Source organism: Ictalurus punctatus, chromosome 25 (genome assembly GCF_001660625.3).
Source record: "Ictalurus punctatus breed USDA103 chromosome 25, Coco_2.0, whole genome shotgun sequence".
Classification (NCBI taxonomy): domain Eukaryota; kingdom Metazoa; phylum Chordata; class Actinopteri; order Siluriformes; family Ictaluridae; genus Ictalurus; species Ictalurus punctatus.
The window spans coordinates 1500001-1517500 of NC_030440.2; the positions used below are offsets into that span (position 1 = coordinate 1500001).

Here is a 17500-nt window from a genome sequence, read left to right on the forward strand (position 1 = left end):
CTCTCACAGGGCATCGCACACATGGACATGTTAGGAGCTGTTAGGTAGTTAATCCACCTAACAGCATGTTTTTGGGAGGTGAGAGGATACCCATGTGGACATGAGGAGAACATGTGAAACCCCACACAAACAGTAAACTGATCTGTGACCAGTTCATACACATGTATCACCATGTTTTATCTATCTATCTATCTATCTATCTCTATATATATATATATTATCACTTCTCTAGATCACATCTAAAATCATGGCTTGCAGAGGGTGAACGCTGCCTAAATGTAAAGTTTGTATCATTCAAAATGTGCATTAAGTAATAGCATACCTCAGTGATGTTTACCCGTCAACACAATGCCATGCAGTAGAATCTCTGGTGTACAGGCGCATCTCAAACAATTAGAATATCATGAAAAGGTTCATTTATTTTCCGTAATTTAATTCAAAAAGTGGAACTTTCATAGATTGTAGATTCATTACACATAAAGTGAAATATTTCAAGCCTTTTGTTGTTTTAGTCTCGATGATTACGGCTCACGGCTCATGGAGATCAAAACTCCGGCATCTCAGAATATTCGAATAAAGAATTTATAATACAGAAATGTCGACCTTGTGAACAGTATGTTAAGTTTTGCACTCGATACTCGGTCGGGGCGTTAATACTTTCGCATGAATGACTGCGTCGGTGCGGCGTGGCGTGGAGGCGATCAGCCTGTGGCACTGCTGAGGTGTTCTGGAGGTCCAGGTTGCTTTGATAGCGGTCTTCAGCTCGTCTGTATTGTCGGGTCTGGTGTCTCTCGTAGATTCTCTATGGGGTTCGGGTCAGGCGAGTCGGCTGGATGATCGAGCACAGTAACACCACGGTCAGTAAAGCAGCTACTAGAAGTTTTGGCACTGTGGGCAGGTGCCGAGTCCTGCTGGAGAAGGAAATCATCATCTCCATGAAGCTCGTCAGCAGATGAAGCATGAAGTATCTAAAATCTCCTGGTAGACGCTGCATCGACTCTCGACTCGAGAAAACACACTGGACCGACACCGGGAGATGACATGGCAACCCAAATCATCACCGACTGTGGAAACTTCACACTGGACTTCAAGCAGCTCGGATTCTGTTCCTCTCCGCTCTTCCTCCAGACTCTGGAACCTTGATTTCCAAATGAAACGCAGCATTCACTTCCATCTTCCCCGTGATTGTGTGTGTACTGACCCAGACTGAGAGATTAAAGACTCAGGAAACCTTCGCAGGTGTTTTGAGTTAATGATCTGATTAGAGTCTTCTCAGGTCGACATTTCTGTATTATAAATCCTTTATTCTGATATTTTGAGATGCCGGAGTTTTGATTTCCACGAGCCGTAACCCGTAATCATCGAGACTAAAACTAAATAACGCTTGAAACATTTCACTTTATGTGTAATGAATCTAGAATATATGAAAGTTCCACTTTTTGAGTTCAATTACGGGAGAAAAACGAACTTTTCCACGATATTCTAATTTTTTCGGATGCACCTGTATATTAAAGAGATCGAGTTTTGATGTCATGTGTATCTACTTCATCGTGCATGTTCATTGTCTGTCATTCACACAGATTTAAAATCCCACAGATTTACATAATCAGTCAATCTTATGGGACCTCCACAGTGGGTGTCCTGGCCACCTGTTAATTGCATCTCACCATGAAGGACATGATCAGTTCTCTATAAAATAATATGTGTATAATATGTTGCTCACAGCCCTGTCTGTCACTACCCAGATGTTCCCACTGACCGGAAAATGAATGAGCCGTCGTTTCATTAGTGTAATCATTTGTGTAATGAATCACAGGAGCACACTGGTCTGATGCAGGTCCTTATATGTAATTCTTATGAAAATGACAATGCAGAGGTGATACTAATAATACAATTGACATTTAGTCATATCCTGTTATTGCATACAAAGCTTACTGTATGTGAAAAGCTTTGATGTGTAGCTAGACTTTCTGTACTATTACAAACTCAATACAACTATCCCAGCAAATGGTAAAAGCAAGCGATGTGATCAGACGATATGACATGCAATCATGTCTTCTTTGAGAAATTCAAGAACCTTTCAATGAGATCATTGAGGTGCCGTTATGTACAGTCACTGGATGCTAGTTAGAGGATGTAATACAAGATTGTTTCCCTAGTTGCTGAAATATCCTGGAACAAGTTTTAAAAGATCAGCTGCAGTGACCTCAGCCTGGGGATTTCCAGAGTTTCCTTGTTGTAGCTAATGCCAACTGGACAATCTCCCTCTTAACAGTGAAGCAAGTCATTTCCTCTTCGTTGCGTCTTTCTCTGTAGAGTTCCTTCAGTGGGAATGGTTCTATTTTAAGCACTGCTAAAATAAGTGGGATGTTTTTAGGTCTGATTGTCTCTCAGGCTCAGTGGTGTCTGGATTACCTTATTTAAGAAAGAGGAGAGGGACAGGGCAGAAGAAAGCAAGGAGATCCAATTACATTTTCCAGAGTGCATTCTTCATTCTTTCCTGCCGTCTCCATTGGAAATAAATGACAGTTTTGTCAGCGTTGATCACACATCTGATCACACAGTGGTCGCTGTATGGGTTTTGGAACTGTAAAGTTAGAGGCTGGAGTTCGGGTTTAGGACGGACAGACAGGAATCCCGGTGGAGAGTCAAAAGATGTAGGAGTTGTAAAAGAATACGGAGGATACAGAGAATGCAAAAACAGGAAACCGAAGGGAGCGGTAGAAATATATACGATTTTAGCAAGGGGGTAGGTAGACTTTCAGATCTCCCAAACTTTAGTTATTTCATCACAACTGAAAACAGGATTTGTAGACTTCAAAAGATTCCATTAAAGAATGGGGGACTGTCCAGACTGGACAGTTGCTTGGCTGGAAACATATATTTTTCGGCAGTTTCTCCTCCTCCTCATTGCGTTCTTCTCATAGCCAACAACTCAGCACGCGTACAAACAGCTGACAATTTCATCAAACACGGTCATGTTCTGAACTGCCTGGAATTGTTAGATATGCATCTGTTGGAATTAGTTTTTTTTTTTTTTGTGTGGAGATTTTGGCTAGGATGCAAGCTCAGATATTCATGCAATCCTCAGGACATTCAAAACCATACATGCATATGAAAACGTTCAGTTTTTAATACTATGAACACTTATAATAATAATCAGTCTTATCATCATCATCATCATTCTAAACATGTGGGTATTCCTTCTACTACATTTTAAAAACTGTCCAAAATACAGAAGCAGTTTTACTTGAAAAATCCTTTCCTCACTAATAATGCCAGTGACCCCGAGACCTTCAGGGATCGGTCAATCAAAAGAATATAGGTGAGAATGAGAAGGGAAGCAGATCTCAACCGAAAGGCAGGCTCGCAGGTTTTAACTGGAATCAAAATCTTGAAATTTCCACCGGGGAAGGTCTGTTGTTCTCACACCAAACTGGTTTAACGTGACGTTTACTGTTTGTGTCAAATATTATTACAGAATTTGATTAAGTTCTGGTGATCCCTATATTTTTCTCTCTTTTTCAAGCCGTAATGTACAGAAGCCAGGACTGTGAGCTGTGCTTTTGAGAGGAATCAATGAATATTTCATTACTATGAGAGCTGAGACCTGGATCGAGGGCGAGTGGTCGCTGGACTCCGTATGGTTATGATGCTACTCTGGACTGACAAACTGGCATAACATGGCCGGAATAGAATTGTTCAAAGTGCTCAAAGACTCCTGAGGAAATATTTCAGTAGTGTATGAAATGGTACATAGATTGTACGGATAATGTATGGATTTGTTAGAGTGCATATGCATCCTTGCCTGGGAGTGAATTTTGATGTGACCTAAGGAAATGCGAACAAATAACACGCAAAACTTCATCTCAATTACAAAAAAAAAAACAACCAACTTATAATATGCCAATAAGGGCTCCAGAAAAATCGTAAGAATTTCTCAGAAAATGTGCTGAAGCGTGTAGGCTGCTGTATTCTCAGGCATGTTAGTAACAATAATTTCTCAAAATAATAAAGTCAGCAGCAACATAGAAAACATGACAGATATAGCTTTTACAATTATGTTTGCCACAGACATTCGGCTTTACTAATGAACGAGCGTAGCAACAGGCTGTAAATAATTACAGGGCCTCTCTAGTGTGACAAATGAGCCCCGGTTCTGCCTGGGGCCTTTATAGCCTTCATAGAAATGAAAGCAACAGTGTGCCTCAATGTAATCCATCAAAACACCTCAGAGAGGTTCTGACATACAGGGCCTATAGAGGTTCCTCATATGGTAAGCTTTTGGAAGTCTTTCAGAGGATGGATAGCTCTGTGATTTCTTCAGTAGTCTCAGAATGACGTCAGACATACTTTAAATCCCACTATTTTAAATCATAAACCTCACCAGCACACCAAACCAGTTGGACGTGTGAGCAGTGGGAAAATGGTAGCTAAAACGCTACTGTTTTCCAAGAACATGCTAGCCGGCTGTGAGAAAGGCGAAGTAAAATCTTTTGAACACCTAATTGTATATTTAAACAGGCTATTTTTTATTTATTTATTTATGTTTTTACCGCTGCAGCATGATGCTAGCTATCGGCTACCTTACTCACTCCGCGATCGCAAAGTTCTCCGTGTTGGCTGTTTCCTTGCCTGTGAGTGGTAGGTGCACAAGATTCTCCCGCTTGCTTTGCTAATCTGCCAACAAAGCTAGTTTGAAACCTATCTCACACCATGTAAATAAAAACAACAAATTTTCATACTTCTTAATATATTACTCAGTTTGCGCTTAAATAGTTAGCTTTAAAAAGCTATACATAGCTACTGACATTACTCATCGGAACGCTGGACGGTTCACGGCCTCGGGCGACAATAGAAGCGGCCACTACACACCCGCATGAGATGAAAAAACAACTGACATGAGCAACATATTGCTTGCTAGAGTGAAATATAGGGTTAAGAGTTATTTAGCTCGTTCCTCTGAGGGAACCTTCAAAGATTTTTTTTTTTTTTTGTAGAACTCTGTGACAAAGGGTTATCTTTTCAGAGATAATTCCATATAGGATACCTTCAGGAAGCTAATAATGATTAACAACCCTTTGAGGAACAGTTTTTTCCATAACTGCATTACATACCAGATACTCTTCTACACTGATCCAAGACCAGCTTCCCTTAATTAATCAGAGATATATATATATATATATATACACACACTTATATACATATGGAAAAGGTGTTTTGGATTGGGGGAAATGCTAAACTGCTGCCAAGTATAAATACTTGATCTTAAAGCTGAGGTAGCGGTCAATAAAATATCTATTTTAGGTCGGGTCTATGTGGCTGCTTCAGGCTCTGTAAGCAGGAGAAAAGCAAACAATCATGAGAAGAAGGCTTCTCTACTTGCCTGTACATTAAAAAACTACCCCTCTTGCAGTAACACTGTGACCATAGTTGAAACCTAAGGAAGGGGTGTATTTATTAAAATATTGAGTCTGAAACGAACTCACTTCAGGTATAACTAGCCATACTTTTAACTATGAACTATTTAAGCAGGCCCGGACAGCTGAGGGAGGTGCTCTGTCTGTTTGAACTTTGAGTCTCAAAACAGCTAGCTTCAGCTAATTTACTCCACAATATCTGACTACACTTTTGACTGATAAAATACTCACAGATAACTGAAACTTAGGTAACTGAAAAAGCACAGAATCCACTAATGCTGTTGAAACTCCCACCTCCCTTCCTACGCTTTGCCTGACTAAAACACTAAACTTGTGACTGAGTCATTAGGCTTCATGAATCAAGTGCTTCATGTAATATTTATGCCTGAGCTTGAGTCTTACAACAATCACCTGGGTGTGGTGCTGAAAGCTCTTAGTTACAGACAAGTGAGACAGATAATGAGAGTAAAAAGACACTACGATAGCAGTCACGCCCTTTGGGCTTTCGGACAAGGCTGAGAACAAAAGACAGGTAAGTGCAGTGAAACTGCTTTCCCAGAGAACCGATATCAAACATTAGTGACCCTTTTCGATTGCTGTGGTGTACGGTGCAAGCTGTTTATCCTGGCAAATGAACGAATGAGATCTGCACGGTAAGAGGCATGGACACAATCAGCAGGCTTTGCTCAGGATCTTGCAAACAGAACAATATCTATCCTCATCTCTGGGGAGTCTCCTCAACGACCCCCCCCTCCCTCCTCCCTCCTCCCCTCCCCCAAACCTCCTTCCCCTTTTATTACCACTTTGTGGTCCAAATATCCTCCCTGCCATCCTCCATCACTCTGCTGCCGTCACTTTCTGATTGCCGTGATATTAGACAATCAGCGCGGATACTGCTTTGTGACTCTGAGACAAATTGAGTCATGATTTGATTTCAGCTTTTTATTTCCTGTTGTCTGCTTCAGAGTTGAATAGCCACACATCCAGCTTACGTAAAAGGGTGAGGGTTAGAATCATAATGGTTTGCTGTAATTACAACTCCATGCCGTTGAAAATGAATGGAAATTGTTCAAACCCGATTACGGTAACCGTTACGATTCTACACTACAGTTATGAGCAGAAAAACTCTGACAATCTCCCAGGTCCATACCATGAATTGTTCTGTATTAGACACATAACATGAATATATTGGACAAAACTGGAATGTTATACAGCGTTGAAGAGGAATAACACTCCACATCACCTCTACGTGAGAGAATTTGATAGCGAATAAGAGCAAAAGGTTCAGCAGGGCAGGATTCCCTTCCCCGGCATGGTTTCAAATGGCGATTTCAGCTGGTGCACCAGTTCAGGACGGCGTGATGAAACAAGCACTCGGGATGAGTGATGTGTGCCAGCATGATGCTGCCTGCTCTGCCGACTCACAGCTTCAAGACTCAGCAGAGCCCTCATTACAGTGGCAGCATAATGTCATACCAGGCTGTATAATCACGCATATCATTATTATAACCTGATTAATTCGTTTTCTTATGTTAATAATGTGCTTGGAGATAACTGTCGCAGAAGTGTCTCTGAAATTGAAAAGTGTTTGGTTGAATTAACTATAACCAAATAGAACCAAGACCTCAAGTTCTCCTTCTATACTCTCTCATAATTCCATGCAAACAGTATGTACGCTTACAGTCATTTTCCTTTCACGTACTGAGTCCACTTACTTAAAGTTGGTAATAAACTTACTTGTTTATTTACAGGGTGTATTGAAATAAAGTGTGCATGTGTGCGCTCGTATTTATAGCTTTATAGGAACATGTCCTCACAACTGTTGGAAAACTTCGTGACTGCGAGCTTATGGAGACATTTCCCTGGTCCCCAGCGAAGGAACTTTTCTACGTAAAGTATATCTTTTATTTGAAAAGCCGATGTATTTTTGCTTACAAAGCTTAGACAAAGGCATAGCGTTATAAGATACGATACAGAACGCAATATCATATAATACACGACCAAATGGAAATATTCTACAAAAACAGTAATACATATGTGTGTATGATTGATTGAGTGAGTGAGTGAGTAAGAGAGAGAGAGAGAGAGAGAGTGAGAGTGAATGAGTAAGCAGACCTGGATAAGCTCTGTTTCCAGGCAGGTTTTCAGCAGGCCAGACAACGCCCTGAGCCTCTATTCCCCCTCCTCTCCAGTGAAAGAACACACATTACGTAACAGCGATCGACCATGCAGAACGTGTTAGCTGACAGCCTGACTGATCTAGTTCACAAGTGAGAACAGGAGCAGACTGGGTGGGGGAGGTGAGAAATGGACACAGAATGCTAAAAAGGACAATAGCAACGGCGCCACTAATAACATGCCGTCACTCTAACTTGCAAGAACTTCATGAGTAATGGATTTGACCCTACAAGACTACAAGCTGGCCAGAGTCCAATAAAGTTAGGTGGTTTCCCTTCTCTATCACACTTACTTAATACAGTGCTGAATCGGTCAGGGCTTATTAAAAAATAGTGTAAAAATAGTATTTGGGTCAAATAGTGCAAATGTGACATTTCTGTATAAAACAGACTTATTTCTACTATTTCTGCAACAACAACAACAAAAAAATAAATATTCAGGGCCATTATGTATGAGCTCAGTTTGTGATCCTTTGAAATAGGCTTCTAGCTACCTTGGTCCAATACGCAAATTATTAGAGGATGACATGATACCTAGAAACATTTAGTTGCAGAATCATCATAACTAATTAGCTAGTTGGTTAATGTTTGTGATGAAAATATGTCATGTTGTGCATATTTAGGCAGGTTCAGCTAATGATAAGTTATACAGTAAAATTTGTATAATTACAGTCACAGTAAAACTTTTTTTATTTCTAAATAAATATGGCTAACCTGTAACCTACCTGAGCTGCCTATAAAACACCTCTCTATATGAACGTTTTACAGGACTGAGAACTCAGTGGATGCAGCCGTTCAAAACACCAGATAAAGGTACCCTTAGAGGATATAGTGCCCCGCAGACACCAACACATCCACTACAGCTAGAAGCCCCTGTGCATGCTTTTTAGATAATGGAGTGGCTGAGTAGCTGGGACATTTGCTGAGTGGCAGCATGAGAGTGTTACTGCTCTTCATTACCACATTAGCCAACATCCTGGTGAAGATTACATGGATATAGAGAGGATTATGTAAAGATGCAGCATGATGTAAGCGACTAAATCGACTGTTCCAGGATTGAAACCATCCAGGTATCTGTCCTCCACTCAGTGGAAATGATGGAATGCATGCCTGGGATCTGCAAGGCATCTATCAGCAAACAGGACTGTTAGATCTTCTAGCATTACCATCTACAATGGGAGGGGGTTATAGCGCAAGGAAACATTCCAACCCTTGTAACAGATCTGCACTTTTCCTTATGCAGAGCATATCAGGTGACCTTTTGTTCGTATACAGAATGGACACCAGGTGAGATCTGCGGTGGAATTCCAACATTTACGGTCAAGGTAGCATACTGGGGCCTGAGTCAAATATATCGAAAGTATGAAACGAGTCATTTTTATATGTCTGGGTTTTTTTTCCACTACTAAACTATGCTTGTTTGATAGATCAGGCTGTACACATTATGTCCATGTTTCTGGCACTAATAACAAGCTAGTATACAACATCACCAACACTACCATCTGAATAATTACACACCGAGGGCGGTAAAATTCTCAGAGATGAATGGTCACCTCTCAAGCACTTTTGCTTTTGTTCTGGACAAGTATTTGAAGTGGAATAAAGGACAGCATCCAAATTACAATATGTTAAATATGTATTTCTCAGATGTTCAGTTCTTGAGCTATGGAACCTTTTCTTAATAACAGTAATTAACAAAGTACGTCGTGCCTACTTCCGTAACAGCGTTCAATTTATGCCACAGTCACTAAAGAAAAAATGTGAAGGAAATCTTAAGAGTAATGTTTCTTATAATCTATTACAGCTCGACTCCAAGGGAACAAAACAGTATGTTTAATGTGAAAAGAGCTTAAGTCAGTGACACCATCAATGTTAGAAACTTTGGAACTGGAAAATGGGCACTGAATGGGTACATCAAGTCCAATCAATCTCCTCACTGCTTTCTGCATAAGTAAGCATCTTAAGTGCCCAGAGCATGGCCAATGCATCAGTTTCTCTCTTACATACAACCTCTTTCTTCACTTACACTGTTCCACTACAAATACATTGTCCTACAATTTATTCATTACAGAGAGTATGGAAGACACTGTCTTTGTAAAATGATTAAGCATTATACAGAGCATCAGAATAAATATATTTTCTCCTAGCTAATCAATTGAATGAAGCAAGTGCTCAGTTGTTTTTTTGTTTTTTTTTTAAATAAACCAACTGATCAATTCAGTAAAAATACCAATACAGTGATTCCTTCATTATTCATTAAGAGGTCCAGTTAAACCGACCAAAATCAAATACAGTATGCAGTACAGAAGCTCACACTCAAGGCATTGACTCACAGGTGGAGATACTGCTAGAACATAAACCTTCACCACCAAACATGAATCATCATTCACCTTTTATGGAGATGACACCAAGCTAGCTGTCGTAGCAATTCACCCACAAATACACAATAAAGTGGAATTTACGCTAGCGCCAGCAGTCAAACTGTATTGTTCTGACATTCTTGATGATTATCACTGATCAGATTTACTGTTACATATGTAGCACTTTATGCCTCGGCTACGATACATTCATTAAACACTGATACTCACTAAAGGCAAATTTCCAAGCGGTTTCCACTGATGATTTTCCCATTGGAATGATGGGTTTTAATGGGTTCTAAGGGTGCGTCCGCGTCCTCAAGGGTCCATCGGTAGTTTAATCTTCATATTTTCCAATACTAGGCAGGAAAATATGGATACACATATAGTCAGTGCTTTCTTACACCCACAGTCTTATGTCCAATAAATAACCATAAAGCTACAGCATATTACCATAAGGTGATATTCAGAGACCTGTGGGACACTGTTGAGGTTTCTCATTAAGGAAACCATAAGACCATTATTAACCATTACAACATCATTACAAGCCATTACAACTAACAGACACCTGTAATTATCATCATTAATCTATTTTTACTGGTTCATCTACCCTGCTGGCAATCATTTGCAAAGCAAAGCTTATTCAGAACAATAGAACAATTAATATGTTCTTGTAGGACTAATACAATTACAAAGTGCAAAGCACTTAAGGACGATTTATATGTACGAAAGCGACATTACTCGTTTTCTGGGTTACACCACCATCTCTGGAGTCCAGCCACGCCCGCTGAGAGTGTACAATATGGAGGAGGACCCTGTATCCATGGCGATGGTGACGTATTTTCTCTTGCTCTAATTGGTGTAAAATCCGTGGCCTCAGTCGAAGCCCGCCTATACCCCGCGCCCTGAGCTGGTATTGGTCAATTTGGTCGTTTTCACGTTGTCTAACTACGATCTCATTGGATGTCCGCGGTGGTAACCACGCCTACATTTTTTCCAAGTTTGGTTGACGCTAGTCGGACTCTGTCCTCCCTCCAAACCAACCAGAAGAGGGTCGTTCACTGCAGGCTTTGCGGAGTGGCGGATTCTGAACCGCGTAAAGGTTGGCATTTCCCCCCCTCCTTTGCTTTTTTTCCCCTCTTCTTTCTTTCTTACGTCGGTAGTTTGGTGAAATTTGCAATTTTTAAAATGCTTAGTGAAAAAAAAAAAAATTTAATAATCGCCGCGAAGAAAAACGGCCTGTCAGAAATAGGTTCCCTCAGTGAAAAGCTAGCTAACGTTAGCCGGTTAGCTAGCTCAGGGTGAGAAAATCAGCAGCCGTTACGCACGAGCTCGTTTTTTTCCCCCCCGCCGTTGTAATCAAGCTAATTGTAGGGCGGACCGTTTAAATTGTATATGTTGCCGGAAAACTCGAGGCCCCTTTTTGTATTTAACACGACTTTCTAACATTCTACGTGTGGTTTCTTGTGTTTTTGGCAACAATTGCTTAGTTAGACTAGCGCTTGTCGTGTTCCAGTGTCTGTGAGGTAGCTAGCTTGTAGTAGTAATACTAGTATAGCTAGCAAATGTTAGCTAGCAAATGTTAGCTAGCAAATGTTAGCTAGCAGCAGCACCAGCAGCATTCGATGCACTCGTTAAGGCTTTGTCTGTATTGGAGGAGAGAATATTAGTAGCCGTAACCCGGGTCGTGTCGATTAAAACTGTTAAAAGCAGCAGCAATCTGACTAGCTCGAGGTTGTCGGGTACATACAGGTGGCTCTAGCTTCACATTTCACACGTTTGAGACCCGATAAATCATTCCTGGAAACCCGGCTTGTGTTGTAACTCAGTTTTAGTCTCATGCAGCATAGATAGCTGTGAGATAATTGACCATTTACGCCTTTTTTTTAATTAAAAAATTATTATTATTATTATTATTATTATTATTATTAGCCTACTTGTTCCGGTAACGTTATCGTTAAACGTGCACGCCTCTTCTGATCTGATCTTGCAGGTGCGCCTGGAATAACTCCATCGGCAGCTCGCGTTACACTTCCCCGATCCGTCCGTCCTTTGGTCGCTTTCTTCGCTGGCTTTCACGCCGCCGTTTTATCGGACTGCCGTAGACTTCACATCGCGGACACAGCATGGATAAAACCGAGCTGATCCAGAAGGCCAAGCTGGCGGAGCAGGCCGAGCGCTACGACGACATGGCAGCGTCCATGAAGGCAGTGACTGAGCAAGGAGCCGAGCTCACCAACGAGGAGAGGAACCTCCTCTCGGTCGCCTACAAAAACGTCGTCGGGGCCCGAAGATCGGCATGGAGAGTCATCTCGAGCATCGAGCAGAAGACGGACGGCGGTGACAAAAAGCTTCAGATGGTGAAGGAGTACAGAGAGAAGGTGGAGGCCGAGCTGCGTGAGATCTGCAACGACGTGCTGGTGAGGCATGGCAATGCTGCTGTTAAAACCGACTTAGATAGGTTACATCCGTAAAGGTTTTCAACATGACCCAAAAGAAAAGAAAAAAAAAACGCACACCATTTCACAATACACAACACGATTTTGAGGTTTGTTTGCTAAGGGACGAAGTGCCAGCCAGACAATAGCTGTGAGTCGGTTAATGTTTAACGCACATCTGCATGAAATCTGGATGTTTAATGCACATCGGTATGAAAACGGTCCACTACTGGAGCATTCATTGCACAACCAAGATCAGTACATAGCCTGATGTATGCGTTTCAGGAAATGTGCAGGCAGAAATCTTAAATCCACAGGTATTTCCATGTTAAGCTGATTTGCCAAGAGAGTGGTGTGTGTCTCTGAAATAAGGATATGGCACAGGTTGTACGCCGTGTAAAGACCCAAGAGGAAAGTTTGCTGTGCTCACGCTCACATCTGAAGCTCCTCAGGAGCAACGCAGCGATTGGTTCATGTAACAGTGGTGCAGAGACATATGACCCAGCCTTTCAGTTGCTCTCGGTCGATATTTGTGCTGCAGGCAGAAATCCTGCGTCCCTCTCCTCCCACGTCCCGTCCGAGGTGCCGGAGAGCCGCAGTTCTTCCCGAGTCCTCGGTTTCGTTGCTGAAAGGTTACTCCAGCGCACTGAATATGATCTTTAGGAACGTAATATGATCTTGTTTTTACCCGAGGTCTTGACGTTCATGGTGTGTGGCAGGCTGAGGTTTTGACACCTGATGGCTTTTGAGTTCACATCAGGTACCGAAGAAACGGAGAAATTCCCACCTGTTCTAGGTGTAGTCGATCGATTGTGTTTGCTTTCTTTAGTGTTAGACTGGAGCTAAAATACTCGTGTTTTTGAGCATCGTGGGTTTTCCTTACATGCCAGCCATATTAGTCTGTATTTTCAGCCCACCCATTCTGCAAAGAAGCATCTGAATGCATGTGATTTGCATTGGTTTGGGTTACTTCTGTACCTGCATGCAAAGGTTTGTGCAGCAGAGTACTTCCTCCAGCATCTGCTAGAGGGGAAAAAGAGTGTGTGGACACAGCAGTAGTTTCCTCTCAGATTACCTGCTTCAGCCCCCTAGTGTTGGTTCATGGCTTCCCACACATGAACTTCCTACATGTACCTTCACTAAACAAAGACAAAGGAATCCAGTGTTTGTTGCTCCATATGTGATGGACATCTCTGGCTTTTTCTCATTTTGCTGCAGACTTTAGTGTCCTCAATTCTTAATCCGACCAGCTGTGTTGAGAGCGTGGGGTATGACAAAAATATACAATAGTATAGAGTCTAAACACCCCTACCCCCCCAGATTTTTGTACTGTGATTTAATGAATCGTTATATTGATATTACATCGCTCACCCCTGGTTGTAGGTGTTGCTTATCTCTTGGCTTGCTGAATATAGCTGACAGGAGTGTAAAATTGTGTACATTTTTTGTGTGGATAGATATTTCTACGTTTTGGTAAAATTGCCACATGCTGTAAATTCGGACCACTGAGTTTTGAAAAGGCTGTTGTTATTATTATTATTATCGTCATTATTATTATTGGCAAATGTTATTACTGGTTATTGATGCTTTGCCATCTTTAGACCGTGCAGGTTCCTCTGAGATGTAGCAGAGGTAGTGTTGGTAGGTTTGCTTTGTTTAGCCTGTGTTCACTACTTGTGGTTTCTCCTCCCTTCCCTTATGTAACTGCAGCTTTCTGTTAGAAAGACCTCTTAATTACCACCACCAAATTACGAGTGTGGTTGTGAGGCTGGAGTGCTTTTAGCTTTAGTACTGGAAGCTCAAAGATTTAAAAAAAAAAAAAAAGAAACCCCCAACTTTATATTTAATACATTTGTTGGGTGAATGTGGTTTTTAAATGTGCTTGGTTTGGTAATAAATCGTAAACGGAAATGTGATTATAATGCTGGAGCAGGTTCTGGATTTATACCTGCTGTGCATTGGCGTTTTTCTGTTTTTCACCGAAGCTGGTTGTAGGGCATTAAGGCTGAACTGCTGGTTCATGCAAGAGCAGCAAAATGCAGCCTCCCTGTTTAGAATAACAATGTGTCGGCACACCTTGCCTTGGCTCAAAAGCCTCCTGGGTGAAGGGGTATTTTAGGCGATTACCACTGACCTCAGAAGCTAAAGGAAAAGGCTGGGTTCACACAGGATGTCTGCAGGCTGCACACACGCGTTCTCACACATCACATGTGCGTGTAAGATCACGAGCATTGTTTCTTTCAAACGTGGAGCCCTTGCACACAACTGCACTTAAACATTAACTCCCAGAGCAAGATGTTATGGTCAAGTTTGCACTAAATTTCCTTTTGTATGAACTGGGTGTAGAGAATGATTGATTTTTTTTTGTGTTTATAGATACTACAACTCCTTACTAGTCTTCCTATAATATAGTAATTTGATGTTAGCCTGAGAGTGGCAGTCCACTGGCATTAAAACTACTCTGTAGCTAGATTGCTCATTTTAAATATTTTTTTTTCTTCTTCACATATTTCAAAGCATTAGTATTCCATCTTGTTTTCTTTTTCTTGCTTTCTCCTCAGGGGCTCCTGAGCAAATATTTGATTGATAACTCCACTAATGCTGAGAGCAAAGTCTTCTATTTAAAGATGAAGGGTGACTACTATAGATATCTTGCAGAGGTTGCCTCTGGGGATGATAAGAAGGGTAAGTGTTTGTTTTTTGCTTTTCTCTAATATGTTTTTGTAACTAAGGATCTCTCTTTGATCGAGAACGACTAAGAAAATGTAATTTAGTGTCTTTAGGTTCAAAACCAATCAATAACAGGCTGGAACCAAGTGAAAGTAAATAGTCTACGCTCATTTTAACGATGAAACTGCTTTGATTACCATGACTTTAATGGGAACACTTCCCCCTGTAGATTCATGCAATTATCCGGTCAGCTAATCATGGCAGCGCAGTGCATAAAAATCCCACTGCTGTGTGAAAAATAAATAATAAAAAAACATCCAGTGAGGTGCAGCTCTGTTGTCGAAAACGTCCCGTTGATGAGAAAGATCAGAGGAGAATGGCCAGGTTGGTTCGAGCTGATATAAAAAGGCTACAGTCATTTAAATAACCACTCTTTGCATTCGTGGTGAGCAGAAAAAGTATCTCAATGTGCAACATGCCAAACCTTGAGACAGATGGGCTACAACAGCAGAAAATCCCACATTGGATTAGACTCCTTTCTATCATTCAACAACAGAAATCTGTGCCTCACCCAAACTGGACGGTCGAGGTTCTGAAATAGACCGGGTAATGTTTTTGTCCAGCTTCAGTGAGCATAAACCAGTCTGGCCATTCGTTTCTAACATTTATCATCAAAGGTGTTTCTGCTCGCTGGATGTTTTTTGTTTTTCACACCATTCTGTATAAACCTGAGAGAGTGTCGTGCTTGAAAATGCCAGCAGGTCAGCAGTTTCTGAACTTGTCTAGCACCAACAATAATCACGTGTTCTCTCTCCACAAGCTCCATCAGCTGTGCTTGTGGAAAACCACAATGCTGCACTCTATGGTCTCTAATCTACAACAGAGAGAAATGTTAGTTGATCAGTTGATGCTTCACAACTGAGGATGATAATAATTACACTTTTGGAAAATCATCAAAATCAAAGGGCTTATTTGTGAGCAACACCAATCAGGCGCTCGGCCGAGCTTCGAGAAAATTCACTGCCTTCTCCAGCCGTCTTCTGGCTCGCACATGCATCCAGTGCTCTTTTCCAGTGCACTTGTGTATTGATGATGAACAAGAGCAGTTACGATATGAAAAATAAATTATACGTGTATTTTGATGTCATATTTGCTGCCGAATGAAATATCAATAAATCCAAAATTAATGAAGTTATGAGTGAAGAATGCGCAAAATGTAATACTAGATATTAGAGCATTTATACATTGGATAATGCTGTTTTCTTGTTGTTGTTTTTTAAACTAGCGATATCTAGTAACTTCTTATAGACCGGTTAGTCGACGTTCAGCTCAAGAAATGGACTGAGTTGTTTTTAATAGTTGCTAACAATATGGTGGATTTTAATCCCTTAAATAAAATGACAAATAAAATGTCTGGTTTTGTTCAAATTAGCTGAGGCTACCTTTTGCCTTAGTGGGGCAGATTAGATGTGATTACTAAACATCATCTTTTAGATATTTCAAACCGGCATCCTCTCCAAGGTCTGTACACTAGTTAGTATTAAATAATGCATGGTATTAATTTTACCACTTAATATTTTATATCCCAACCATGTTCCTTTCCATCCTCTTAGACACAATAAGCAACTCGCAGAGTGCCTATCAGGATGCGTTTGACATTAGTAAGAAAGAGATGCAGCCCACACACCCTATCCGCCTGGGTCTGGCCCTCAACTTCTCCGTGTTCTACTACGAGATCCTCAACTCTCCAGAGCAGGCTTGTACCCTGGCCAAGCAGGTGGGTGATGGCTCATTACACAGGAACTCATTCTGCTCAGACATGCAATTTTATCTTGACCTTTTAACTGCCTTTACTCAAATTCTGACTCTGCTTGTAGGCCTTTGATGAAGCCATTGCTGAGCTCGACACACTTAATGAAGACTCGTACAAAGACAGCACACTCATCATGCAGCTACTTAGAGACAACCTCACAGTAAGTTGCGTACACAGCTGAAGGAAAGTGCCACAGCTTTGGAATCAGTGTGATCGAAACAGAAATTGCTGTGGTGTAAAGGGAGTAATACCCAATGGGGTGTGTATGGGGGGGGGCAACAAACAATGGATTAGAAAAGGCCTCATCTCACCACCCTGTCGTTAAATATTGTCCTATTATTGCCACATACATGCGCTCTCTCTCTCTCTCTCTCTCTCTCTCTCTCTCTCTCTCTCTCTCTCTCTCTCTCTCTCTCTCTCTCTCTCTCTCATATATCTATATAGGTAGCTAGATAGATAATTAATTTGTTTCTTTATTTATTCATTCTTTTATTTTTTTATATTACATATAGCTAGTTTGCAAAAAAAGTAAAATGGTGGTAAACATGAGTAATTAGAAATCTGCTAATCTTTCTCTTTCAGTTATGGACCTCTGACAATGCAGCAGATGAGGGTGAAGGAGGAG

The 17500-nt window shown here is 41.1% G+C and overlaps 1 protein-coding gene and 1 long non-coding RNA gene across 2 annotated transcripts in view; one reads left to right on the top strand and one right to left on the bottom strand.

The window, feature by feature from the left end:
* The window catches only part of LOC128629137 (uncharacterized), a 12978-nt gene extending 2131 nt beyond the window's left edge, over window positions 1–10847 (bottom strand). The window contains exons 1-2 of the long non-coding RNA XR_008393430.1: window positions 10696–10847; window positions 10186–10313 (exon numbers count right to left, since the gene is read on the bottom strand). This is a non-coding gene — a long non-coding RNA (uncharacterized LOC128629137). The remainder of the gene's footprint in view (window positions 1–10185; window positions 10314–10695) is intronic.
* A 96-nt stretch (window positions 10848–10943) lies between these two features.
* Window positions 10944–17500, top strand: part of ywhaqa (tyrosine 3-monooxygenase/tryptophan 5-monooxygenase activation protein, theta polypeptide a) — a 7612-nt gene continuing 1055 nt past the window's right edge. The window contains exons 1-6 of the mRNA XM_017456345.2: window positions 10944–11056; window positions 11948–12374; window positions 14954–15077; window positions 16676–16839; window positions 16940–17035; window positions 17458–17500. The exon at window positions 17458–17500 is cut by the window's right edge and continues 1055 nt beyond it. Of these exons, the coding sequence (XP_017311834.1) occupies window positions 12081–12374; window positions 14954–15077; window positions 16676–16839; window positions 16940–17035; window positions 17458–17500 (721 nt within the window). The 5' untranslated portion in view covers window positions 10944–11056; window positions 11948–12080. The remainder of the gene's footprint in view (window positions 11057–11947; window positions 12375–14953; window positions 15078–16675; window positions 16840–16939; window positions 17036–17457) is intronic.